The 26915-nt window shown below is 40.9% G+C and overlaps 2 protein-coding genes across 4 annotated transcripts in view; both read right to left on the bottom strand.

Moving 5' to 3' along the window:
• Window positions 1-26915, bottom strand: part of Pip5k1b (phosphatidylinositol-4-phosphate 5-kinase type 1 beta) — a 320487-nt gene that overhangs the window by 210510 nt on the left and 83062 nt on the right. The gene's annotated exons all lie outside the window — the stretch shown is intronic.
• Window positions 16464-20055, bottom strand: Pabir1 (PP2A Aalpha (PPP2R1A) and B55A (PPP2R2A) interacting phosphatase regulator 1). The gene has a single exon (XM_004653148.3). The coding sequence runs from the start codon at window positions 19933-19935 to the stop codon at window positions 19078-19080; it is 858 nt and encodes a 285-aa protein (XP_004653205.1). The 5' UTR covers window positions 19936-20055; the 3' UTR covers window positions 16464-19077.

The following is a 26915-nucleotide window of genomic DNA, read 5'->3' as shown; positions in this document are numbered from 1 at the left end:
TATTGTATAAATGTGCCACATCTTCATTATCCACTCATCAGTTGAGGGACATCTAGGCTGGATCCAGTTCCCAGCTATTATAAATTGAGCAGCAATAAACATGGTTGGGCACGTACTTCTAAGGAAATGAGATGAGTCCTTAGGATATATGCCTAGGAGTGCTATAGCTGGGTCATATGGTAGATCAATCTTTAGCTGTTTTAGGAACCTCCACACTGATTTCCACAATGGCTGGACCAGATTGCATTCCCACCAGCAGTGTAGAAGGGTTCCTCTTTTTCCACATCCCTGCCAACATTTATGATCCTTTGTTTTCATGATGGTGGCCAATCTGACAGGAGTGAGACGGAATCTCAATGTAGTTTTAATCTGCATTTCCTGATGACTAGTGACATAGAACATTTTTTTAGATGCTTATATGCCATTCGTATTTCTTCCTTTGAGAATACTCTATTTAGCTTCATAGCCCATTTTTTGATTGGCTTATTTGATTCCTTATTATTTAACTTTTTGAGTTCTTTGTATATCCTAGGTATTAATCCTCTATCAGATATATAGCTGGCAAAGATTTTTTCCCATTCTGTAGGTTGCCTCTTTGCTTTATTCACTGTGTCCTTTGCAGTGCAAAATCTTTTGTAATTTCATGAGGTCCCAGTGATTAATCTGTGGGTTTTTTTAAATAATTTTTTTGGTTTATTTTTATTCATTTATTTGAGAGTGACAGACAGAGAAAGAGGCAGAGAGAGAGAATGGGCACGCCAGGGCTTCCAGCCACTGTAAACGAACTCCAGACGCGTGCGCCCCCTTGTGCATCTGACTAACGTGGGTCCTGGGGAACTGAGCCTCGAACCTGGTCCTTAGGCTTCACAGGCAAGCGCTTAACTGCTAAGCCATCTCTCCAGCCCATAATCTGTGGTTTTATTGCCTGAGCAATTGGGGTTGTATTCAGAAAGTCTTTGCCAAGACCAATATGTTGAAGGGTTTCCCCTACTTTTTCCTCTAGCAGTTTCAGAGTTTCAGGTCTAATGTTAAGGTCTTTAATCCATTTGGACTTAATTCTTGTGCATGGAGACAGAGAAGAATCTATTTTCATCCTCCTACAGATATATATCCAGTTTTTCCAACACCATTTGCTGAAGAGGCTATCTTTTCTCCAATGAGTATTTTTGGCATTTTTATCGAATATCAGGTGGCTATAGCTACCTGGACTTACATCTGGGTCCTCTATTCTGTTCCATTGATCTACATGTCTGTTTTTGTGCCAGTACCACGCTGTTTTTGTTACTATGGCTCTGTAGTATACGTTAAAATCAGGTATGGTGATATGGCCTTATTTTTGTTGCTCAGTATTATTTTAGATATTCAAGGTTTTTTTGTGATTCCAAATGAATTTTTGGATTGTTTTTTCTATTTCCATAAAGAATGTCTTTGGAATTTTGATAGGGATTACATTAAATGTGTAGATTGCTTTTGGTAAGATTGCCATTTTCACAATATTGATTCTTCCCATCCAGGAACAAGGGATGTTTTTCCACTTTCTAGTGTCTTCTGCAATTTCTCCCTTGAGAGTTTTATAGTTCTCATTGTAGAGATTCTTTACTTTCTTGGTTATGTTTATTGCAAGGTACTTTATTTATTTATTTATTTTTTGATACAATTGTGAATGGGAGTGATTCTCTGATTTCATCTTCTGTGTGTTTGTTGTTAGCATATATGAAGGCTACTGAACCAAATAGATAAGCTGAAAGAGAGCCATGGTGGTCTTTTAAAAATGCTTTCTACATTAAATAAGGTTTTCAAGACAAGGTTAAAGTATGTCATTGAGATATGAAGTAGTACAAGGACATCATGTTATGCCACATCCATTTCAGATAACCTTTGGGATTAAAAAAAAGAATAAACTAAAAAAAAATAATACACTGGCTGGAGAGATGGCTCCCTGGGAATGTGTTTGCTGCTAAAGCATAAGGATCTGAGTTTGGATTCCCAGAATCCGTGTAAATGACAGGAGTGGAGGTGTGTATCTGGAATCCCACTCTGGGAAGGTGGAGACTGGAAATCTTGGGGCCCACTTGACTATCCAGTCTAACAGAATTGGTGAGTTCTAGGTTCTGCAAGAGAACTTTTCTCATACACTTAGGTAGAGGGTTCATGAGGAAGATTTTCAACATGAACTCCCTATCTCCACATGCAAGTATTGGTGCATATACATGCACCAACACACATACACATGCCAAAGAGAATAACTAAGTCCTTTTACAATGATAAAATAGGCAAATAAAAACAGTTGAATTAAGAAGCACATACAGGGCTGGAGAGATGGCTTAGCGGTTAAGCGCTTGCCTGTGAAGCCTAAGGACCCCGGTTCGAGGCTCGGTTCCCCAGGTCCCATGTTAGCCAGATGCACAAGGGGGCGCACGCGTCTGGAGTTCGTTTGCAGTGGCTGGAAGCTCTGGCGCACCCATTCTCTCTCTCTCCCTCTATCTGTCTTTCTATGTCTGTCACTCTCAAATAAATAAATAAAAAATGAGCAAAAATAAATAAATAAATAAAAAGAAGCACATACATAAACTTAAGTAATTCTTATATTTTAAATACGCATCGCAATTCTCATTTGCTGAAAATTCCATACTGCACAAAACCCTTGTCTCCAAGCTTATCCTGGCAAATGCCTATTCACTTATATACCTCGTATTTCCCTCCTCTTGGTTTCCAACACATGTAAGAAATATATGTTTTATATATTACAACAAAAGATTTCGCAGTATTGCAGAGGATTTTAAAAATTATACATGTGTATCTCACCAAGAACAAATTAAAGACTTGTTATCTCATTGTAACCTAACCCTGAGCATAGCACCAAATAGATACACAGAATAGTCACTGAGCATGCATTTAAAAAAATGACATAATTTTGTTCACTCCTGCTCTTAAGATCTTTAAATATGGTGACCATGTTCTATAACCCAAAAACTCATAAACACAATGTCATAAAATATGTTTGTATCATTTCTCTGTGCTTCAAACAGAAATATGCTCATTTTAATGTCAAAATACTGGTCTTAATAGGCATTGAGGGAATAGTTGATATTTTCACTATTATCTAGAAACTTTGGAATTTCAAGTTGCCATAATTATGAAAGATGGAAGTGGTGGTGACTTTATACCCATCAATAGATGTCTAACCCTGGCCTTCAACTTCTCATTTCCTCATTCTCCAGGCTCAAGCCTGTCTCCAGTGAAATGGCAGAGGGCTGCGGAGATGGCTAACTGGCCAAAAGTGACTGCTTGCAAGCTCGCTGGCCCAGGGCTCAGTTCCCTAGTCCTCACCTAAAGCCAGACACACAGAGCAGTGCATGCACCGGAAGTTCATCTGCAGTAGCAAGAGGCCCTGGTGCACATGTGCATATACACGTAAACACATCAGAGTATTTTTCAAAGCTGTTTGAAATGGCAGAAGAGTAATGACTGCTGACCTCCCGGCAACCTCACAAACACTGTATAGAAATACAATTCATTCTGGTTTAAGAGATAAAGATCTTAGAGCAGTGTCTTTCCTTAACAAACTCCTCAAGTTTGGATCAACCAAAGAAAAGGCTATCTCAAACTCATGAAAAAAAAATTCTGAAATGCAGATTTTTTTTTTCCAGAGAATACTTGTCATTTTCAGTCACACAGTGCTTTGAATATGACTGTCAAATAAATCACTCCCAATTAAGTCAGAAAGAAATGTTTTTTTAAAAAAACTTTTATTTATTTATTTGAGAGAGGGAAAGAGGGAGGGAGGGAGAGGGAGAGAGAGAGAGAGAGAGAGAGAATGGGCACGCCAGGGCCTACAACCACTGCAAACGAACTCCAGATGCGTGCACCCCCTTGTGCATCTGGCTTATGTGGGTCCTGGGGAATTGAACCAAGGTCCTTTGGCTTTGCAGACAAGCGCCTTAACCGCTAAGCCATCTCTCCAGCTTGGAAAGGAATGTTTTAAGAACAAATAAAACTGAATTAAAATTACCATGTAAATCACTTAATATAGGCAAGTCCAAGAAATATATGTCAGCTTTAAATCTTCAAGGTTTGTTTACAGGTGGGGTGGATGGTTCAGTGGTTAAAGGACTTGCTGTGCAAACATGAGGACCTGAGTTCGGATCCCTGGGCACCCACGTGAATCCTGAGTCTATGGCAGGCATTCATAATCCTAGCCATGCCTGTAGGTGACAAGGGAGGTGGAGGCAGGATAATGTGTGGGAAGCTTGGTGGCCATCTCCTTTGGAAAAGCATCAGTGAACAACATGAACTCCCTGCCTGGCTCCAAGAAGGGGGAAGGTAAGGACTGACACCCCAAGTTGTCTTCTGACCTCTGTATGTGTCCTGTGGCAAGTGTATACCAATATTCACATACAATACACACACACACACAGAGAGAGAGAGAGAGAGAGAGAGAGAGAGAGAGAGAGAGAGAGAGAGAGAGAGAGAGAGAGTTCAGATATACATCAAAATACTATTTGTAATTTTAAAAAATCCTGAAAACTTCCTATGCTGATAGCAACAGTTGGGTAACTAAAACCTGGTGTATCCATAGGTTAAAATAACTCTTAAGATGATACAGAAGTATATTTAAAGTATTCCCGATAGTCGGGCATGGTGGTGCATGCTTTAATCTCAGCACTTGGGAGACAGAGGTAGGAGAATTGCCATGAGTTCAAGGTCAGCCTGGAACTACAGAGTGAGTTCCAGGTCAGCCTTAGCTGAAGTGAGACCCTGCCTCGGAAAAAAGAAAAAAAAATTGCTGTATAAATATTTATCAAGTTTTTGCTGCTATGACAAAATACCTGAGGCAAAATAATTTAAGGGAGACCAAGATTTATTTTGACTCTTAGTTTCAGTTCAACAGTTAAATATTAAGCATTAAATGAGACAAAAGGATTTGGAAGAACAGAGAAGTTCACATCATGTGGCCAAGAAACAGAGAATGTCTGTGTTAAAGGTTTCTCTCCTTCCCTCTTTTTATTTCATCTACGCTCCATTCTACTTAATGGTACCACCTGCACTTAGGACAGTTCTTCTCCCTTAGTTAATCCTCTCATGAAATGTCCTTAAGAATACACCCAGAGGTGTGCTTTACTGATCTCCCAGGTACTTCTCAATCCACTCAAGCTGACAATCAAGATGAACAATCACAGCACATCACAAAGGAAAAGAGCAATTTCTAGAGCTGAATATATAGCAGTGAGACAGAGAAAATAACTCAACTCTATCCATGAGTATTAATGATAATGATAGGCCTTATGTTATAAGCACTCCTTTTCATGTTTATTTTGTCTTAGAATAAGATAATATATTTGGGGCCAAGCAGATGTGACTTCATAATTTACAGATGTTAGACCCTCTCCTGGTGCCTGGATGCATTGTATGGCGGGCGGTTGGCTGCTGTGAACACATGGATGACTGGAGGAAGCTATACTACAACCACAGCTGCTTGCTACAAATGCACAATTTGAACTCAAGAAGGTGCTATTTTTTTTTTCTTTAGTGACAACTGTTTCATATACATCACACTAGATGTTTTCTCATTATACCTCTTGGCTCCTAAAAAGAATATTTACCCTGGTTGTCAAACAGAGGACCTATTCTTGGTATAAACACACTCCTTCATTGGTATGAAGGGCTATACCATAATTGGTGCAAATAATACCTTGCCACCCATCTGGCTGTTTGGCTCACCCTACTGTGCAACGCCCCCTCCCCCCCCAGTTTTTCAACATTAGGCACATTAAAAGGCTTCTCTCCTATGGTGGTGATTACTGGGGAGATTCAAAACTCAAAGGAAGGGTACTACTCCTTACATACAACTCCAGACAGAAATCAGCCTCGATATCCAAGACCTTGCAGTGCCTAGCAATACCTACACAAGACCATCACAACAGGAGAAAAAGATGATGACATCAAATTAAAAAGACTAAAGGAGAGAAGAAGGGGATATATTGGAGAATAGAGTTATGAAGGGGAAAATGGAAGGGGAGGGGAGGGTAGGAAAATACCATGGTTTGTTGTCTATAAGTGTAGAAGTTGTTAAATATATATATGTATATATATATATATATATATATATATATATATATATACACACACACACACACACACACACACACACACACACAATATATGAAAAATCTCATCAAAGTGCTGAGAAGGAGAAATAGTTAAACACTCAGGATTAAATGAGACATCTCCATCACACCTGCCAAGGAGCAGAGAACAGTCCAGAAAAGGAGGGCAGAAAGAACACAATAGCCAGAGGATGGGGAAGAGTGATTTGGGATTTCAGACACAAGGTAGCTATTTGCATTCATGAACTCACAGCAGCTGTAGTTACCTGTAGTTACCAATAGTGGGTTTATCAACATGTTGTTATGGATAATGAAGGAAGGGGTGAGAGAGAGAATATCAAAATAAAAAAGGGACAGGTGGGAAAGAGGAAAGACAAGAGAGAATGATGGAAGAGGATTATGATCAAACTACACTATGTACATATATAAAAATAATAAGTAAATTGTTAATGAAATTTTATTTTAAAAATGTTTCTCCCATGGGCTGGAGAGATGGCTTAGCGGTTAAGCGCTTGCCTGTGAAGCCTAAGGACCCCGGTTCGAGGCTCGGTTCCCCAGGTCCCACGTTAGCCAGATGCACAAGGGGGCGCACGCGTCTGGAGTTCGTTTGCAGAGGCTGGAAGCCCTGGTGCACCCATTCTCTCTCTCTCCATCTATCTGTCTTTCTCCCTGTATCTGTCACTCTCAAATAAATAAATAATTTAAAAAAATGTTTCTCCCAAGTGTTCTTTTCTTGCCCCCTTTGACTGGTATGAAGCATTCAGATGAAGGGTTACGCTGGCTAAGAGGAGATGACTGAAGAGGCGCCAGTGAAAGTGGCAGCAGCCACCATCCTGGTGGCATCCAAAGATGAAGGAGCAGGGACAAGAAAATGGATTCCTCTGCCTGGAAGAGATCCAGCAAGCCTCCAATCCCAAGGAGTTAAGAGTCCTGACCCCAGGCTTTGGGCCCTCAGGAGTCCCAGAATGTCAACAAAAGAAAAGTTTCTGCTCAACTACTCATGAGGTCTGTCAGGGTATAACAAAAGATGCTAGTTAGGTCAGTGACTGCAGGACCATTTCTTGTGTGCGAAAACCACACACGTATATTTAAATCATATTAAAAGCCTGAAGGAGCATATATGGGAATGCAAACAGTGGTATTTGAGTGAAGTGTGATTCATTTGCTCCTCAAAATTATCTGGCTCTTTTTAAATGGAAGTTTATCTTTAAAAAATATTTTATTTATTTGCAAGGAGAGATAGATAGAAAAAGAGAGAGAGAAGTGGTGTGCCAGGGCCTCTAGCAGATGCAAACAAACTCCAGATGAATATGCCACTTTGTGCATCTGGCTTTACTTAGGTCCTGGGAAAGCAAACTGGGGTCATTAGGCTTTGCAGGCCAGCACCTTAACCGCAGAGCCATCTCTCTAGTCCTGGAAGTTTATCTTTTTCTTAAGTTCGTGAAATATGATTTGTTTTAGCCTAATTGTTTCTTTTCTTATATGCTTTCTTAAAATTGTATTTTAAATATTTTATTTACTATTTATTAGTTAATTAATTTATTTGGGAGGGGGAGAGAGAAAGACAAAATGAGTGGGTGTGCCAGGACTTCCTACCACAGCAAATGAACTCCAGAGGCATATGTCAATTTATGCATCTAGTACTACATGGGTACTGGGGATTCGAACCAGGCTCTGAGCCATCTCCCCAGCTCATCACATGATTAAAATACATGGCAAATGAAAGTTTTCTTAAAAATAATGTCAAAATGGGTGTGGTGGCTCATACCTGTAATCCCAGCACTTAGGAGTCAGAGGTAGGAGGGTGGCCAGCGAGGGTTACAGAATTAGTTCCAGGTTACCTAGGCTAACGTGAGCCACTTCCTCAAAAAAAAAAAAAAGTAATTATCAGGAAGCTGGATGTGGTGGCACACACCTTTAACCCCAGCACTTGGGAGGCAGAGGTAGCAGGATCACTGTGAATTTGAGGCCAGCCTGGAACTACAGAGTGAGTCAGCCTGGGCAAGAGTGAGACCTTGCCTTGAAAAAACCCTGCCAAAAAACCAAAAGAGTAAATATATAACTATGTAAGCCATTCTACTAATTTTGCAGAAGTTGATAAATTGTGTTAAAATTCAAGCAGAGATTCATATAGCAGTCCCATAAGCAAAGATCCCACATGACTCCAAAGTGTTATCCTTCAGTAATAAATATGTGCTGATGTTTTTCTATATGTAATTGGTATAAGAAAAAGAAGAATAAACAAACAACCCAAAAGGAAATGAGCAATAAAGTATGGGATTATTGCACATACTATATATTTTTTCCTTCCATTTTCCATTTGACTGTTTTTGAGGCAAGGCCTCACTGTACCCAGGTTGACCTGGAGTTCATGATGGCCTGGAAGTCATTAACAGAGATAATATCATACCCGGTTTCACACTGCCATGTGTTTCAGTGTCTAGTTTTCCGAATAAATAATTTTATATGCATTTATCCTTCTAATTTGTACTCCTTTTTGACGCAGAAAGTACTTTCATGTAAGAGGTTAGAAAACAGCAAGATGAATTTGTCTAAAATCACAAAGGTGGGAAGCACAAAGAGAGCTCGTCTAGGATGCAGGTCTGCCAGGGTTGAGCTTTTAGTCATCACCATCCTGTACCCCCAAAACAATAGCAGCAGCAACAAAGTGAGGGGCACAGGTGGCGTGGCGCAGTGCAATGCAGTGAAAGCCAACACTACCTACAGCAGAACAGCTGGCAGCACTTGAAAGAGTCTTGAAAGATGATGTGCACCCTCCAGAAAACTCAACAGTTCTAGAAGGTGTTCTTTCCTCCTGGGTATGAATATGGATGGCTTGGATGCCCCCAATTTTTTTCTATCTAGGATCAGAAAACACAAGAAGGGATCTACTGATACTTTGTGATGAGAATAAATTCTTGGCAATTCAAATTGAGGAAAATAGTCTCTTTACTATTTTCATTGCTCCCTGCGTCTCCTATTATTTAGTAATATTTTGAGAAGGAATAACGAAAAACATAGCTTTAAAGAAAACCCAAGAGGACGATAATGGACTCCTTTTTAAAAAAAAGTCACAGCATTCCCTTTAGAAGAAAACAACTCTAGTTTAAGAAATTGGGCCAAACACAGAAATAATTGTGTCATGGGTATGAAACTGAGTTTCAGTTTATAAATGGAAAAAAGAAAAATCAGTGGCAAGGGGAAAAAAATGAGCCACGCAAATCCATGGAGAAGGTGGACCAGTGAACTTTCAACTTGAACCTAAGCACCAATTTATACACTTTGTTGCCTCAAAAAATGTCAAAGCAGGGAGAGGAGAAATTGTCATTTGCCTTTGAAACTATGATGTGCTTAGTACCGATTTATCAGTACAGGAAGGAGGAGGCAGCCTTGTGCCTTAGTTGCTCCCAGGGATTGTGAAGAGCCCCTGTCTTCCTGCACTAACCTGCTTGTCTGCACGTCTGCTCCCTGTGTTGTCTTGTCCAGCCCTGCTCAGAGCTCCTCACTGCTCCACTACCATGGCTCACATGAACATGACCGTAAATTCCCACGTCACTACTTCCTGAGTTCAGTCCTCATCCCACAGGTGAGGTGGGCGCCAAAAGCCACACCTCCTTGCTCTGTTCTGGCTCAGCTTTTCTTCCCATGGCTTGCGGAGCTTTCTTGGTTTTCCCCCTCCCTAGCTGCTCCTTCCGCAGCCCCCTCCCCACCTGTCAATGTCATGGTGTGCCTGAGGGTCATTCTGTACTCCCTGACACTAATCCGCCACTTTGAATGCATGTGTCCACAGGCAGCCGACCCCCAGCTGTATTTCCACAGCAGCCCCTTTCTTGAACTCCACACTGAGGCATCCAACAACCCCATCACTTCCTGAACATATCCAAACTTTGGCTCTTATAATACCTTTCATTCATTCTCCCAACCCAGCCCCCAGCCCTTTACTTAAACATTTTTCAAACCAGTTGATAGCAACAACTCCAGTCCCTGCAGGTGCTCAGGCACAAAAACATGGGATTATTCATGACTTCTGTCTTCCTCCTCCCCACACGAAATGCGCCAGCAAATTCTGTAAGGCTCTACCTTCAGACTATCTCAGAATTAACAACTTCTCCCGCTTTCTCTGCTATTACCCTTACCCAAACCACCATCCTCATACCTGAACTGCTAGAGCGCTTCCTTATGGGTCCCTCTGTTTCTAGCCTGCTCCCCAAAGTATTCCTTTCAAAACCCAAAACAGATCATGTCACTTCTGGGATCAACCAAAGAAAACAGCACCCCTGTGACTTGTGATCAAAGCCAATGTCCTTCAAGACACAGAAGGTCCTGTTCTGTCTGTTTGCAATTCCTGAACCCTGGTCACCTCACCAACTCCCCTGCAGCAATTTTTCTTCTTAATAACTGCTTCTGCTATCTTGACCTCTTTGCTGTTCCTCACTATGCATAGTAAATTACACTTTAAAAAAAAATCTATACAAACATACATATGATGACCTCTACCTCCACCTTGATAGGACATAAGCAAAATGTGTCCTGCAGGCCAGGAATGCTTGTTTTGTAGATTAGCCAGTGGGAGGTACATAACAGATTTTCAAATCAAAATTGCTTAGTGGATGAATTTCTAGTCTCCTAGGAAATTATAAAGAGCCCAGTCATGTAATTGAACTTGTTTCCTTAAGAATTGCATTCCTTTCTGTCAAAGTGTGCACAACAGTAAATGCTTAATAATAAGCATTTGTTCAATTCCTAAATGGTACTGTTATTGTCAATGGAAAGAATGAAACCTTACCACAAACACTGCTAAATCAAAACCACTAGAAAACAGTGTATGCCACAAATTCATCTATTGACTCATCTACTTAATATAAACTTGGGCAGTTGATGCACTGTGCATTGATGTTATGGATAAAAATAGAGGGCTTAATTCTTTTGCACAGAACAAAGAGATAGGAAAGCACACAAACATAATTCACCCTGCCAATGGTTTTGATGAAGGGAAGCCCTCCATACAATAGGATCACTAATGCAAGCCCTAGGGAGGCGGAGGCTGTCTGGACCATTGTACTCCTTGAGCTAAGTGTTTTAAGAAGTTAGTTAAGAGGCTAGTAGACGTGTGAAGGAAGGGAGGAGGAAGAGACATCCTAAGCAGAAGACACAGATTCTCCAAAAGCATGGAGCAGGAACCTGAGGCAACTCAGTATGGGCAGTCCTGGAGTTCGGGGACCATGTGGAGGAGGAGAGGCGTGCACTCCTATCACATAAGTGGCCATCATTAAGCTTGTAGATTCAAGCTGGTATTTTAGAAAAATCAATAGTAAGCAGTATGGTAAATGAAGCTTGATAAAAGCATGAAGTTTTAATTCATAGTCAATAACACAGCAAAGGTTGGTCAGATAAAGAGCTCCAAGATTTGTAATTCTTGATTACTATTATGATCATTATTATTTGCCATTCCCCCCCCTCCCAATGGACTCAGAACATGGAAAGGGGCCTGAAGTAATTCTTAAACACACCCTGACTTTAACTCCTAAATAAATGAAACAAGGAACAAATAAATGTTCAAGAAAGCCATCCTGTGTCCCTCAGCTCAGTAGGGAGATTATGGTGATGGTCAGAACATTTACAGTGTCGGCATACCCACCCCTACTTCTAGTCCTTTCTGGGAGATGCTAACACCAAAGAGCCATTTGTTGCTGGGAGTTCTGGTAATCCTGGATGGCAACAGTAAAGTCTTCCTTTGTCCTTCCAACAAGAGTTGCCTGAAGCACAGGAATGGTTACCTTAAACACAAAAGATCTTTCCCAGTGATCTTCTTTCAGAGGTATTTTGTTAGCCAAGCCTGGAGGTTAGTTTGGCTTTAGAGGCCACTGCTGGCAGTTGGAAAGGGACCAGAATGATGCTGGCCTTACTACAAAAAGGTAAGGAAAAGCAGTAGGTTCTCTGTTGTCCAATTTCAGTCATGATGTCTCAGAATTTGTTAGTGAGTGATCAAGAAACTGCCTCCAGATTTCATTCCAGAAGTTTAGAAAGGACAAAATCAAAATCAGATCCAGAGGATCCTGGGTCTATGTACCATATACTATTTTCTCTTGTAGAGAAGCACCTGAAAGTTGGCAACAATGCAAAATCAAAGGATGAGCCACTTGACATAAAGGTCACCAGATCCTGTATGTAAATATGCATTTCAGTACCTTACAAAAAAGCCTAAGCTATCTAAGAAAACTGAAAAGAAGAACATGGGAAAGAAAATGGGAGGAAATATTTATTAAAGGGACAGAAAACAAAATGCGATTCCAAGTCCCCCAAAAAGGTCCAGGAGGTAGGTCTTTGTGTTTGTGATACATGCACACGACTCAAATATTGATGTGATTTGCCTAACAAGCTGAATCTATAGCCAAGAATCACTTTATTGTGTTTTAAAATAGTTAATGAACTTTGAAAAAGTGATACTAACCTTTTGGAAGAAATTGTAGTGTTTAGTGGTTTGTTTCAGAAGTTGAATACAGGCAATGATATGTGAAGTCGAAGTCCCAATTCTAGAATATGTTCAAAGGGACCTTTTCTTGTGCTGAGTCCTTTTCCTCAAGACTGAAGTGAATCTTCTATGACATAAACTAAAAAATGAGCTGAGTATGGTAGGGCATGCATTTAATGCCAGCATTTGGGAGGTAGAGGTAGGATCGCTGTAAATTCGATGCCAGCTTGAGACTACATAGTGAATTTCAGATCAGCCTAGGCTAGAGCAAGACCCTACCTCAAAAAAAAAAAAAACCCAAATAAATAAATAAATAGATAAAAAGCATGAAGTTTCTCATGTATTGCTTAATTCTTCTAAATTGAAAATGTCTGCCTCTGAGGAGATCTTCATGAAGAGAAAGAAGTTGAGCCTGTTATTATTTGGGTAATAAAAGGTACAGATCATTCTTGGAATCCTGTTACTTTCTCCTTTAAAAAAAGGGGGGGGGCTGGAGGGATGGCTTGGCAGTTAAGGCACTTGCCTACAAAGTTAAAGGACCCAGGTTCAATTCCCCAGGAAGCACATAAACCAGGTGCACAAGGTGGTGCATGCATCTGCAGTTTGTTGTAGCAGCTGGAGGCCCTGGCATGCCTATTCTCTCTCCCGATCTCTCTTTCTCTTGTGTCTTTCCCTGTGTCAAATAAATAAATAAACAAACAAATAAAAATGGCACAGACGCCCATAGGGTTTCCTTTTTTTCCTTTCCTTTCACCAATCTGGTAGTGTATAAATCAAATATAACAATGATATATGTATATATGTGTAAATACACTTAACAATATAACAACATTTATTTAAACAAAATATTAAAAATTAAGGTAGAAGGCTTGAATATTTCTCACTTCAAATAGAAAATCACTTTTAAAATATAGCATGTTAAAGTCTTGAAATTTTATCTCATTCTACATACTTTCATATTTTTCCTACTAAGCAAGAAAATAATCCTGATATTTTACAATACAGTAATATCTACAGGCATCATTTTCAATAGACATCATTTGATTTAAAATAGAAATGTCAGTACTAACACATTATTAAGTACACTACTTAGCTGGAAAACAGGGTCTAACTCAAATAAGAAAAAAAAAAATAGCCAAGAAAAAAAACCAAGGCCCTAATTCTAATGGGAAAAACCTAGGGATAAGGGCTTGAGAAAGTCACCTTAGTTTTCTCATCTGTTAAATGGCAAAAGTACTAACACCTGTCTCATAGGGCTATTATGAGTATTAAACAAATTCATTACAATTATTAAATATCATACATAGTTAATGAAAATGTTATCTAGGCCCACAGTGAATGCTCAAGTAATACTGACACTAGGTTTTATTTTTATTGACAAAACTCATGTTATTAGATCAGCTCTTACTTTCCAGGCAGGAAGGCCAACAGCCTTATAATCTTTTGAAAATCATGGCTGTCAAGTAATGATGGCCTCATTTCACAGAGTGTTTACTGAAGAAACTGCTCAATCTTCCTAAAATCCAGAACAAGAAGCAGGCAAGGATCAGTGTTCCTGATGCATCAAGGGAGGGGGACACTGACACAAAGAGGAATGAGGCTGTTGTACATTTCCCAGTGAGCTGGACTCAGATTCAACAGCAGAAGTCACAGAGGGAAACAACTGTTCACAGTGACAGCTGCGGATTCCATATCCCTTCATGGTCGAGCACTGTTGTTAGTGCATTACATACACTGACCCACTTAATCCTCACCACAGCCACCTGGCTCCACAGTCTGTGTTCTGAATCACTGTAATATGCTGCCTGCCTCTGAGCAAGCTACTAACCTGCTCTGTGCCTCCCTTTCCTCATGTACAAAATGAAGACCACAGTAGCACTTACCTCAGATGACAGTGGTGAAACGAATACATTCAAAACTTTGGTCCCGAGAACAAGGCCTTGTATATAGCAAGTACTTCAGTATTTTTTAGATAAAAATTGTATCAATTCTTAAGGGAAAAAATGACTGCTTGTCAATAGGCTGTCTTGGCTGTGATGAGTAAAGTGATACTAAGGTCTATCATGTGATCTTGCCTGTAAGGGCTGCTTCTCTAACTTCACAAAACCAGCCACAAAAAATATGGTCAAAAGTGGAAGGCCAGGTTTTCCATGTACTTTGGCATGGCGGATGTTATCATCTTGAAAAAGAGGTCCACTCAATCACACTCTGCTCCCTCCTCAGACCACCCTTGATGCTCTGGCTAATCATTCACAATACACTTCCTATTGGACATTTAATTGCTTCATAGTTACCTTAATAGTACCAGCTTAGCCTATTCCCAAATGGAGTCTGCTCAACCCACTTTCTTTATGCCCATTATCCAAATGCAACACAGCAAGCAATGTGGCTTGGTTAGCCTTGTTTACTCTTAAGTCCTTTACAGATTCTCAGAGCAACATTAAACATTTCACTGAAGCTTCGAAATTTACCCCTGGCCCCATTCTCAAATATGCTACATTCGTCAGTCATTAGAAAATGGAAACATTCAGATGTACATTCTATGGATGACATGTATTATATATGTGTATATCTTCCATAACCCTTAACTCCTGTAAAAGCAAACTATTTGTACATTTGCTGCTAACTTTGTCTACCCTTTTTATTCTCCTGGTTACAAAGAGGGGGAAAATGTAGGTTATGTCATCTTCCCTGATTCACTAGCTAGCAACAACTTTTCCTCAAACTTCTTCTATTAATATAAACCTGCCCATAGAAAGGAAAAAAAAAATACTCAGTCCCTCCTAGGTCCTGCTTCCCACCATTTTACTGCTAAGTGTCTTAAGAGGTCTCCTGTGGTAGATGTGTAATGGCCTGAATGAATCATCAATGTGACTCGGTGGAAGGCAACTGATACAAGACGCTCTTAGCTGGGCATGGTGGCACACACCTTTAATCCCAGCACTCAGGAGGCTGGGGTAGGAGGATTGCCATGAGTTTGAGGCCACCCTGAAACTATATACTGAACTCCAAGTCAGCTTGGGCTAGAGCAAGACCCTTCCTCGAAAAACCAAAAAGAAAAAACCAAAAACCAAAAAGAAAAAACCAAAAACCAAAAAAAAAAAAAAAAAAAAAAAACCAAAGACACGCTTGATGACAATCACTTTCAACACTTTCAAGTATGCTTAAAGGTTCTGGCATCAGCAAGCTGAGAGTTTGGTAACCATTATTCCATTTACACTACTTTTCAAATAAACACGGTAAAGCAAAATATAACACAGATGTTAATTACATATGACCAACTGTACTTTAAATGCTACCCATTCCTTTCATATTTCTTCCTAAAGTTCACAGACTGATGTACTAATACTACAAAAAAAAATATTTTTTTTTGAGGGTAACTCTCACATGTGGTAAGGAAGGATGATGAATATTAGTAACAATATTATGGTAATTTGGCTAACTTAAGACTTAGCATCTACAGAAAAGAATAAGCTTATAAAGGCTTTCATGCATGTGTGGGAAAGGACGTTGTAATAGACCTAGGAGAACCCAAGGCATTTGAGGAGGAGGCCAGCCAGTTTGTGCGCAACACAGACAACAAGAGGAGGAAGAGGCCACATACAGATCCTTGGGACCTCCCAAGCCAGGATTCATACATTTTAGTACATTCACAAGAACAGGAAACAAAATAATTCTGAAAGGATAACTATAGTTGCTTTCCAGAATGAATAGGTAGCTGACCACAGTGTGATGGGAACAAAACGGAAGTCAGAAGTGAATGAAGGAAATGACCCAGGCTACCAGTAGAAATGGAAATGAGAGGATAGACTTTAGGAGAAAAAAAATCAGTAAAATTTGTCTAGTGATTACACATGGGAAGAAAGGGAGATGTCAGTGCTATGTTGATTTCCTGCATTTATATACACACATACATGGAAATGCAGAATTACACATCTTGTACAACACACACCAAAATAACAGAAATTACCTGTGAGCAGGGATGAAGAATTTACATAGAAAAGGCCAACTTTTTTCACTATAAACATATATACATCATTTAAATATTTTATAATCAGTAGGTATACATTCTTTTCACAGTTACAATTCACATGCAATAAAAGGGGGGAAAAGTATTTGCCTGACTGGAAAGGACAGAAATATCATTTTAGGGAAAAGGAACAACCTATCAAAAAGGAAGGACACATGAAGGTTCATGACATTTTTAGAGATATTAAGTAGTCAAGTATTTGCAGAGAAAAAAAGGACAGGTACTAGGATGAGGATGCAAGACTGAAATAAGCTTAGAATATGGCTATCACAAAGGAACTTACAGAACAGCCTGGACTGCAGGAAATGCAGAAATACATAAAGTTTTCCAAGTATGAAAGTGAAAAACAAAACAAGTTTATGGTTTAAAAAGTTCACTCTAGAGCCAATGTGAAGACTGACCAACAAGGGAGGTAGGAGATAGGCAAAGAGATCACATAGACAAAAGCTCAGTCCGGAGTAAGAGCACGCGTGGCATGTGAGTTTCATCTGAGAAGTAGTTCACAGAAGTCGGTGGCTTAGCTGGATTGCACAGATAGGGAAAAGGCAATGACAAAGATGCTTCCGTGGGGCCTAATTTAGGAAATCAGCCAGAATGAGGCATCCACTTAGAAAAGCGACACCAACCTGCAAGAACAGTTAAGTGTAGAGATAGTTAAGTTTTGTTTTGAAGATCCTGTTAATGTTCCCCTAAAAGAGGGTCAAGGTACTCAGTAAACCAGATATGTAGGCTTGAGTTGAGGAACACTATGGACCAAAGGATAAGATCTCCATTACCCAGAACATTTTTCAGCATATGGGTGCAATCTTACCCTTGTTGCCATTACACTGAACCTTGAGGCAACTGTCTAGAATTGACCAGTTAGCTCCATTTCTTTTCACTATTGCAAAAACTCCACATAATTACTAAAGTCTGGAAGCAATAACTTTAAAAAGGAGGGATTTTTGTCTTGGTCTTTTTTAAAAAAAGGCTTTTATTTTGTATCCCTTCTCATTTTGTCTCATCTATCTCCTATCCATCTAGCTATCAATTTATGGAAGATAGATGAAGTATTATAAAGACATATAAAATCCATTTGCTATTCTGTCTTAATTGGAAGAGTATTCCATCATTCTACCTTTAACAAAACCTAAGTTAAATAGTGACTACCTGTGTGATTCTTGGCTGATAATTTTTCTCTTGCAAATCACCAGCCCCTAATTAACTAACATTCCCAAGGCAATCAACCCCAGCTGTCGGTTTGACCAGAGGTTAAACAACTCAGTCCTGTTGTTTTGCACTGTCAGAAAGTCAAATCACACTGCACCTTTGTCTAACGATGCCCTAGTTTTGAAGGAGATGGAAAGGAAGGACCTGTTGGCAAGGAAACGGCTGCTTCCTTCCTGAGCACGGGAAGATCAGAAAGGTGACAGATGGGCAGAACAGAAAAGCAGCCAAAAGCTGCTCTGGTTTCTTATTGGCAAGAATTTTTTGAATGGAGGCATGACTGGATATTTAAAGTATAACAATGACTGACTGAGAGAGTACTGTCTGTCTAGATGCTGTATTGAAGTCCAACAGTGCTTCCCACACATTTGAAAAACAAAGTTTGAAGCGGTACAAAGAGCCTTGCCTTGGTCTATGTGCAGTGAGCAGTCTGCAAGGCACTGTCCTCCTGAAGTTTTAGGATTATACCCAAGAATGCACTTTTGGTTAAAAATACTTTTAAAAAGAAAAATTTGACTTTTTGTAAATAACATTTGCATGAGTTGCTAGAATTACTATCAAAAGTTCATTAGAAAATGCTTTTCTTAAATGTTTACTTTTATATACTTATTTTTAAAAGACTTACTGCAAAATTTTATTTCTTCTTGTAGCATTCCCCCCTCCCATCCACTTCTGTTGCTAGGAAATTAAATATCCTAAATTTCTAGATTTCTGGATAAAATAGACAACCATCAGATTGATATGACTAACATATTTTTTAAAAAGCTGTAAACAGGTCAGTTATTGTTTTTCAATAAATGGAAATTAGCAATCACTGAAAATAACATTAAAAACTAGTGTGGCCATGAAGTATGAAATTTTAAAACATCAGTTTACTGTACTGAAATTCAACATTTATATTTTCATCAGAACTTAATAATCCCATAAATAAATAGAGCTCTCAATTATTAAAAAAAATCAAGGGATAACATATGTATTTAGACATATTAGCAGCGTAAAATGTATGCTTCAACACACTTATTGGGAAAAAGTCTGAAAATATTACTACACTGAATAGATGGGGCATCCGCAGGAACCTGACATAGAAATTCTCTAGAATAACATTTCAGGAAATTCCAAAAAGGAGGAGGGGAAAAAAAGGAAAAAGAGTCAAATAGGAAACAGCTTCGACTTAATCGGCAAAGTTCAGTGCTTGCTCTAACTTGATTTTTCTGTCTCTCCATTGCAAAACAAAACAAAACAGAAGTTTCAAGGTGTGTGAATCACTTAGATGAAAGTTCGTCGACGGGAATAAAGGGAGAGGCCGCTTGGGCAGGCGACACAGGAGAGTCGGTGGTAGTGCTGACTTTCGCTGGTGAGTTACAAGAAGATCCGGCACTGCTGCCGTTTCCATCCAGGGTATCCGAAGATACACACACACCCGGCTCTGACAGCTGCGCAACGTCAGAAGAAAGCATGTTGGTAATACCCTGGAAAAATCTCTTTGGCTGATACTCAGTTTCCATTTCACATTTTCTTTTCAATGGTCCAAGAACACTTGGTCTGATGCAGTTGATGGGACTCTGGCTTCTCCGGGTGGTAAATCGCGTCGTCGGGCTGGGAATAGGGCTAGGAGGCAATCCATTGCTACTCACAAAACTTTGCAAGGATGGTGAGAAACACTGTTTCCCAATTCCCCGGGTCGGGGACGGCGCCGGTGACACGGGAATGAAATCGATGCGCTTTGGGGAGGCGGATTTCTCCACGTCGTTGTCACTCAGGCTGAAACTTTCCTCCCAGGAGTGGCTTATCTGCATTGCGGTCTGCACCTCGCGCTCGTGGACCGTCTCTCGGTTGATCAAGTCCATGCCCTCCTCCTGCTTGATCTGGTGCAGGCGGCTGCTGTGCATGCGGACCGGGGAGGCCGGCAGCAGCAGGCCGTGGCGGCTCGGGAACGTCGTGCTGTTCCTCCGTGCGCTCGGCGCCTCGGCCTGGAACACCGGCGAAGTGTCACTGAGGCCGTGGATCAGGGGGGCGCTGTTAGACCTCCGCAGGCCCCCGCCGCCGCCGCCGCCCTCCGCCGGGCTCCCGCCCGAGCCCGGAGGCAGCTCCAGGTCCAGCTCCATCTTCTCCTGAGCCATGTCGTCGGGGGCAGGGAGGCAGGGGCGGTGCTCAAGTCAGGGCCCTAGGATTCCCATTCCCTGCAGTCCAAGGCCGCCGCCGCCGCCGCCGCAGCCACCGCCGCCTTCCACAATCTGTCAGCAGGCTGGCCCCTCTGCGCATGCGTTGCCCTTCGCGCAAGCGCCCTGACACGCCCGTCCCGGGGGCGCCGGTTTAATGCGTAATAGCGGCGCCGCGGCCGAGGCGGAGGCGCGCGCAGTGGTTGGCCAGCCGGTCGGTACGTTTCCTTCCGCAAGTAGCTATTGGGCGGGAGCTGGCGTGCGGGCTCGTTAGTGAGGTTCTCGTTTTCAGAAGTATGTACTTAATCAACAAACCTGACGGGGGCTTTCTATGATGGGGCGTGGGGACTGGCCTCGTCAGGGAGGGCTTCCCGGAGGACAGGACCATCTCCTGAGATCCCAAGGAGGCTGCCTGGGCGCTCCGTACAACTCGGAACTGGGAGCGGGAAGCCGGGACTCGTGGGCTCGGTGGCCCACGGCAACCAGTGGGGAGGAGGAGTGTTGGCCTGTTGGGGACCAGAGCAAGATTCTGGCCTTTTCTTGAGAACAATGAAAACACGCGTTTTCAAGCACGGGGTTCCAGTAGCAGCTGCAAAGCGCTCTGGCGGAAGAACAGAACTTTAGGAGAGAAAACCTACAGCGGAAAGGCCGAAGAGAAGGGCAATTGACACTAAGGCAGCAGTGTGAGAGGAGACGGCGAGAATAGCAGATTTGAAACTGTTGAGGTTAGAGGAGGCTTGGGATTGTACTATTATTGTTTTAAAAGTCGTATTTCCGACCCAAACGTAGATTCATTCAGTATGGGGATTAAATGCAAGGAAACACTGTCCTTGGCTTATGTAATGAGTGTAAAACTTTACATCTGATTAAAAGTGGGTTTAGCCAGCAGTGGAGCACTTGCTTTTTCCCAACATTCGACAGGCAGAGGTAGGAGGATCCCTGTGAGTCCGAGGCCAGCCTGAGACTATATAGTGAACTCCTGGTCAGCCTGGGCTAGGGCGAGACCCTACCTCGGAAAGTCAACCAACAAACAAAAGCGTGGGTTTATGCTTGTTCCTTTATTCAGCTAAGTCTTTCTGCCCTGAATTACCACTTGCTGCCAGGTACACTGTAGGATATGGAATCTTTTATGAGGACATTTAATTCCTATTGGGTGGGCCTAGGGGAATGACAAATAGGTAAGGTTTTTAATCGTGATAAGCCTTAGGAGCAAGTATAATGAGATGCTGTGAATACTAACAGAAGTCAAGGACAAATTAGGTAGTGTTAAGAGGTAAGACAAGAAGCAAGCCATGAGGACATCTGGGGGCTCCAAGAAACAGAAAAAACAGGTGCTAAGGCCCAAGGGAGCCTAAGTCTGGGAAGGAGCAGGAAAAGAGGAGTGAGACCAGAGGGCCAACAGACCGGGGATCTCATTCTATGATGAAAAGCCATTGTGGAGTTTTAAGCAGGGGTATCATATCCCCTTGGTTTTATCTTATTATTGTTTGCAATGAAGTCTCACTAAATTCCCGGCTTGTGTAATGCTCCCTCTCCAGTCCCTAAAGGCTTACACCATCACACGATGCTTTAAATATCATTTTGAATAGATGAAAAGTAGCCTGAAAGAGAGCAAGAGCAGAGGCCAAAATATAGATTAGGAATCTGTTGCATATGAGTATTGGACTAAGTTTAGAGCAGAGGTCATGGGAGAAATGCATGGACTCAGAATATGTTTTAGAGATATAAGTAATAAAATTTACAAATGGATTAAATTTAGAATTTTCAATGAAGTAAGGAACTCACAGAGGACTCAGACTTCTGTATGAAACCAGATGATGATAATATATGCTGTGAAAAGGAAGGTATGGACATTAAGACTTCTGTTTAGGCAGGGTTGAGATGCAGGTGGCTATTAGATGCCCATATAACTAATTTAAAATGATAGTGATTTCTGTTCAACCTCTTTTGCAGCTGAAGTAAGAAAGACAGAGAAAGTGTGACACAGTCAACACTACTCAGCTTGCTCAGTAAAGGGAGCCAATACTAAACTCCTTTTTTTCAGTCCTTATGTCCTTCTGCTGTTGCTTAAACTGGTTTTATTAGAAGTCCTTGCTAAATTGGGTCCTTATGATAAAACACTGTTACTACTCATGCCTACAATCATAGAACCAGATTCAACTGATTTACAAGTGCCAAACAATAGTCAAAGCATTTCACATGCAGTATCTGTTACATTCTCGCACCAGCCCTGTAGGGTGAGTACTCTTCTTGACCCCATATTCAGGGCACACTGAAACAAATTAACATCCACAGGATGGCAGTGGCTTGGCCTGGCCTCTGACTCCAGGTCCTCAGCATGATGCTGTTGCCTCCAGGTTCTATGATGCTTCCGGACCAGGAAAAACTAGTTCTAGATTGTTGGGGTGGGGAGCTTGTACCGACAGTGGTATGAGAATTTTAACAGATGTCATCTTATATAGAGGCACATGAGTATAAAATAGTGAATGTGGCTAACAGATGAGGTAAGTGGGGAAGATTAAGTAATGAAGTGTGTATATTGAACATATGAGGCCATCAGGAGCTTCTCTGGGTTTCCACAAGGGGAATGACACATTGAGAATTATGTTTGAAGATCTGCCAGGTGTTTTAAAGGAGGAGTGATGTCACATAACAGCAGTGAGGGGACAGATGTTTTGCCTTCTCACTACCAGGCATTTTAAACACTACAAAGTCCTGTTTCTCTTCACTGTGATTTTATAAATTCAATAGTGGTTACATATCAGTATTGTTATATAAGGTCTATTGAGGTTAAAAAGCTTGGAAAGGCCCTAGTGCATTCCTCCCAAGAACAATGGTCTGAACCAGTGGAAATCAAGGTCTCATCCCAAAGTCCTAGATGCTGCCTGTGGAATTTCTCATGAATCACATGAAACAGCTGGGAAGAGTAGAAGAAGGAAGTACATTTAGAAGCCAACAAGGCTACAACAGAACCTGCACGCACACAAGATGAAGAGGGAAGAGGCAGGAGTAATAGATGTCAGGAGTGAGTGGAAAAAATTATAGTACATTAAGTCAAAACAGCAGACAGAAAAATTGGATAAATAAACATTAAATATAGAACCTACTTTGTAATAGCCATAGCATATTTGCATATTACTAAATTACTAATGTGACTTAGCTATGCTGGTCATTATTCATCTATGTCTTATACACATTGCTTTCACTAGTACAGTACAGTGACTGAGGTAAGTTCTTAGAACAAAACATCTATGTCATTTGGTTTTTACCTGAACACACTAACTAGCGACCTGTTTATTTTCTGTTTCTACCTTTGTTCCTATAGTTGATTCTATCCAATATTCAGGACAATCCTTTTTTTAAATGTTTGAATCACCACTTTTATACTTGGAATCCTTTGATTTTGTTGATTCCCACTCAAAAGAAAAACTGATGCCATTCCAAGGTCTGGATGGGTCCTTGCTCTCCATTTGATCTCCCCTCCAGTTATTTCCCCCTTCACTACTTCCCACCCAACCTCAGAGGCTTGCTAACTACCCTGCAGCCCACCAGGTCCTGCCTAACTGCACTTGGACGACTCTTCCTCTGGTGGACATCTCCACTGCTCAGTCCTTTCCTGGGTTGACTGAGAGGCTCTCTGACCTTCCCTTACAGAAAGCACCAGCAGTCCCTCATGCCAGCCTGCATTCCATGCCCCGTGCCCTGCTTTAATTTTCCTCTGGGAACCAGTGAGCTTTCTATTTTTCTCTAATCTCCATCCCTATCTCTATCTGTTTTCTTGCCTCTTTGAGAACATACACTCCACACAAACTTTGTTCTGGCCTATATGTATACTATCTAGATCATAGTCTGTCATAGATGACATAGTGTTTATTGAGCCCCTGTATGAATGAATGATAAGGAATGAATGAATGAACTAATATAGCTTTGTCCCAAAGGAAAGTACTATAATCTGCAAAAGCTAGCCTAACTGGCTTTTCTAGACTGCTAGGTGATCTTTGCTTTGAGAGTTATTTTTCTTACAGCAGGATTATTATTATTTATAATACCTTCCATCCCACAGAGGCAGGTTACTTGAATGAATCATTATACCGAGAAATTGAAGCTTTAAGTTTAGTTGAAGCTAAGAAATTGAAGCTTTAAGTTTCCATTTCTTTTCAATAATATGCTGACATACACTTGACAGAACTAAAATGCTCAATGCAAAGAATCTTAAGCCATGTTTAATATATTGAGTTACTGCTTCCTCCCAAAGGAAGGAAAGACACATTAGAGAAAACATCATCCATAAATGCAGTTTGGACTGTTGCAAATGAATTTTGCTAGAGGCAGGATCCAAGGGATCTTTTCTAAGTCAGGTTACCCTTCTGGTTTCACTCTGTGAATGAAACATTTATACAGCTGAGATACATGCTTACACCTACGCCATAAAATGAGGCATCTATCCAGTTAACTTTATTGTGATTTTAAAAATCTAATGGATAACTTTTAAATAGATTTCTATGGCATTTTCCCACTGTTACACCTCCAAGAATATGACAAGGCAAATTTCCACCTTGAAATCCAGATCAAATAATTGTGAAATGGTAGTGTGTTTATGTGCATAATCTGAGATGGGTGGTAACTATCTCAGCATTCCTCATTAACCAGCCTCATCAGTATAAAGTGAAATATTGCAAAAGAATATTGTTTCTGAAAGCACTGAGGCACAGGAGTGTGTGATTGTTAGAATGTGTGTCTCCCCAATAGTCTCAGGAGTTTTATTAAAGTTTTTAACTTGGATTTCCAGCTGCCTGACTGGAAGAGATGTCACTGTGGGTGAATCCTAGGGTCCAGCCCCAAGGTGTTACTGGGGGCAGATGTGAATTCCAGCCTAAGGTATGCATTGGGGTCCTCCTGCTGCAAGTTCCTGCTCTTGCTTGTGGTGCTGTCTGTGTTTGTGTCTCTGCTTGGATATGTGAAAGGGGCCCAGCTTCTTTCACCATCATTGGAACTTCCCCTGGATCTGTAAGCTTCAAAACCCTTCCTCTCATAAACTGTGTCTGGTTTGGAAGTTCATCCCAGCAGCACAGAACTGACTACAACAGTGTTAACTGGCATGAAAATTTAGGAAAAAAAATCAGGAGTGCATACTGAAAAATATATGCATGTCCTATTAATTAGAAATCGTACCCTTGGGCATACAACCAAGAGAAATGAATGTTTGTGTCTACTAAAATACAAATATAACAATACTTCTGAATTATCTCAAACTGAAAACAACCCAGATATGCATAAGCAAATGAGTGGATAACATATACATTGATATTCTCTACTCAGTGAGATGTTCTGTTCTATCATAGTGCTGGATGAAAAAAAATGAAACACGGAAGAGTACATACTCTATGACTGTACTTCTATAATGTTGAAAAATAGCTAAATCCAGGGTATGTAGCTCAAAATAGTGGTTATGCTTAGTACCAACGGGGGAGCACAAGAAAATGTCCCAAACACTGATGTGTATACATATAAAATATATCAAATACTTGAGATTTGTATACTTTCCTATGTATAAAATTAGGCCTCAAATGTTATCAATGTGTCAAAAAACACAGGGGTTCAGAATGTAAACAGAGGAATAGAACAAGGTAAGAACAGACTGGAATAGAATACAGAATAGGAGACAGGAGGCGGAAGGAGGAAAGGAGAAAGAACAGAGAATGCACTTCAATGGGAAGGGAGATACTTTGAGCAAACACCATGACTCTAAGCTGCCAAATCTCCCTAGCACACCATGGTATCGGTAGAAGGGCAGCTTTCTATCTCTGACAGTAGGCGGAAAGATGACAGGCACACATACCTTAAACTACGCTCCTCTGAGACCCCAAGCATCCAGACTCCAGGGGCCTCACAAAACAAGATTTTCTAAAGTCACTTACAGATCACTGAAAGAGCCATGATCTTACCTTGGCTCTGTTCCCACAGTGCCTCAAAGCTAGCTACCTCTGAGAAGGCAGGAAGGAGGAAGCCCAGCTCACTGTCTTTTATTTTCTCCACTACAGTCTGTGTATTGTGTCCAACCCAGGTCAGCTCTGTTACCTTGATGTTAGCCTCACAGCACAGTTTAAGAAATGGAACAGAATTAAATTGGCACAAAGAACTCAATGGTTACTGTTATAACCTAGGTGAGTGATGAGAATTCTAGTTACTGGGAACAGATCATAAAAGAACAGCTAGCATTTGATCTCAGAAGCTTATCTGCCTTGCATTCTGTGTTATTAAGTACACACTACTAAGGCTCTCAGTGGTGTCTACCTTCATGTGACTTAATCTGTCAAATGTTGAAGAAACAGCTAGAATTTGAAACCTATCAAGGGGATTGTGACACCTCTCAACTGTAATTGTTAATTAAAGAAAGAAAACATCATACCATTGTGTGGAGTGGTATTCTTCCTGAAGAGCAGGTAAAAAGGGTAAGAAGGGAAGAGGCGTATAGTCTTGGCCCTTAGGAAGGCTAATAAGCAAGAGTGACCCATATTTACTTTATTCAATTTTTCAAGACTATCAGGTAAGATGTAAAATAATAGCTTGTCTTTGGCACTGCACTCCTAGGCCATAATCTAAGATCAGTATTGTTTACTATAGTTACATGCTTCTGTCTGCCTGCTGGCCACCTTCTTTTTTAGGATTAACACATTTGTGCGGGGGGAGGGCACGATGGCTTTCAGATAATGTATTAAGTTAAAAAAAAAAGAGCTGATGAATTTCACATGATATATAAAATTAGTACATAAAAAATTCAAAGGCTGAACATCCAATCATACTTAGCTTTCCAACTGGGTGGGAGCTGTGGTTTGGATGTCATACTCCCCACTTGTCACAGGCTTTGACCTCTGCCTATAGCACCACTGGGAAGTGCCTTAGGTCACTGGGACTTGCAATTGAAGGGGATTGTGAAAGAT

The sequence above is a fragment of the Jaculus jaculus genome, chromosome 1 (genome assembly GCF_020740685.1).
Source record: "Jaculus jaculus isolate mJacJac1 chromosome 1, mJacJac1.mat.Y.cur, whole genome shotgun sequence".
NCBI lineage: Eukaryota > Metazoa > Chordata > Mammalia > Rodentia > Dipodidae > Jaculus > Jaculus jaculus.
This window is presented reverse-complemented; position numbering and strand designations above follow the sequence as displayed.

Coding starts and splice junctions, on each gene's coding strand:
- Pabir1 (XM_004653148.3), bottom strand. CDS start 19,935: ATGGCTCAGGAGAAGATGGAGCTGGACCTGGAGCTGCCTCCGGGCTCG.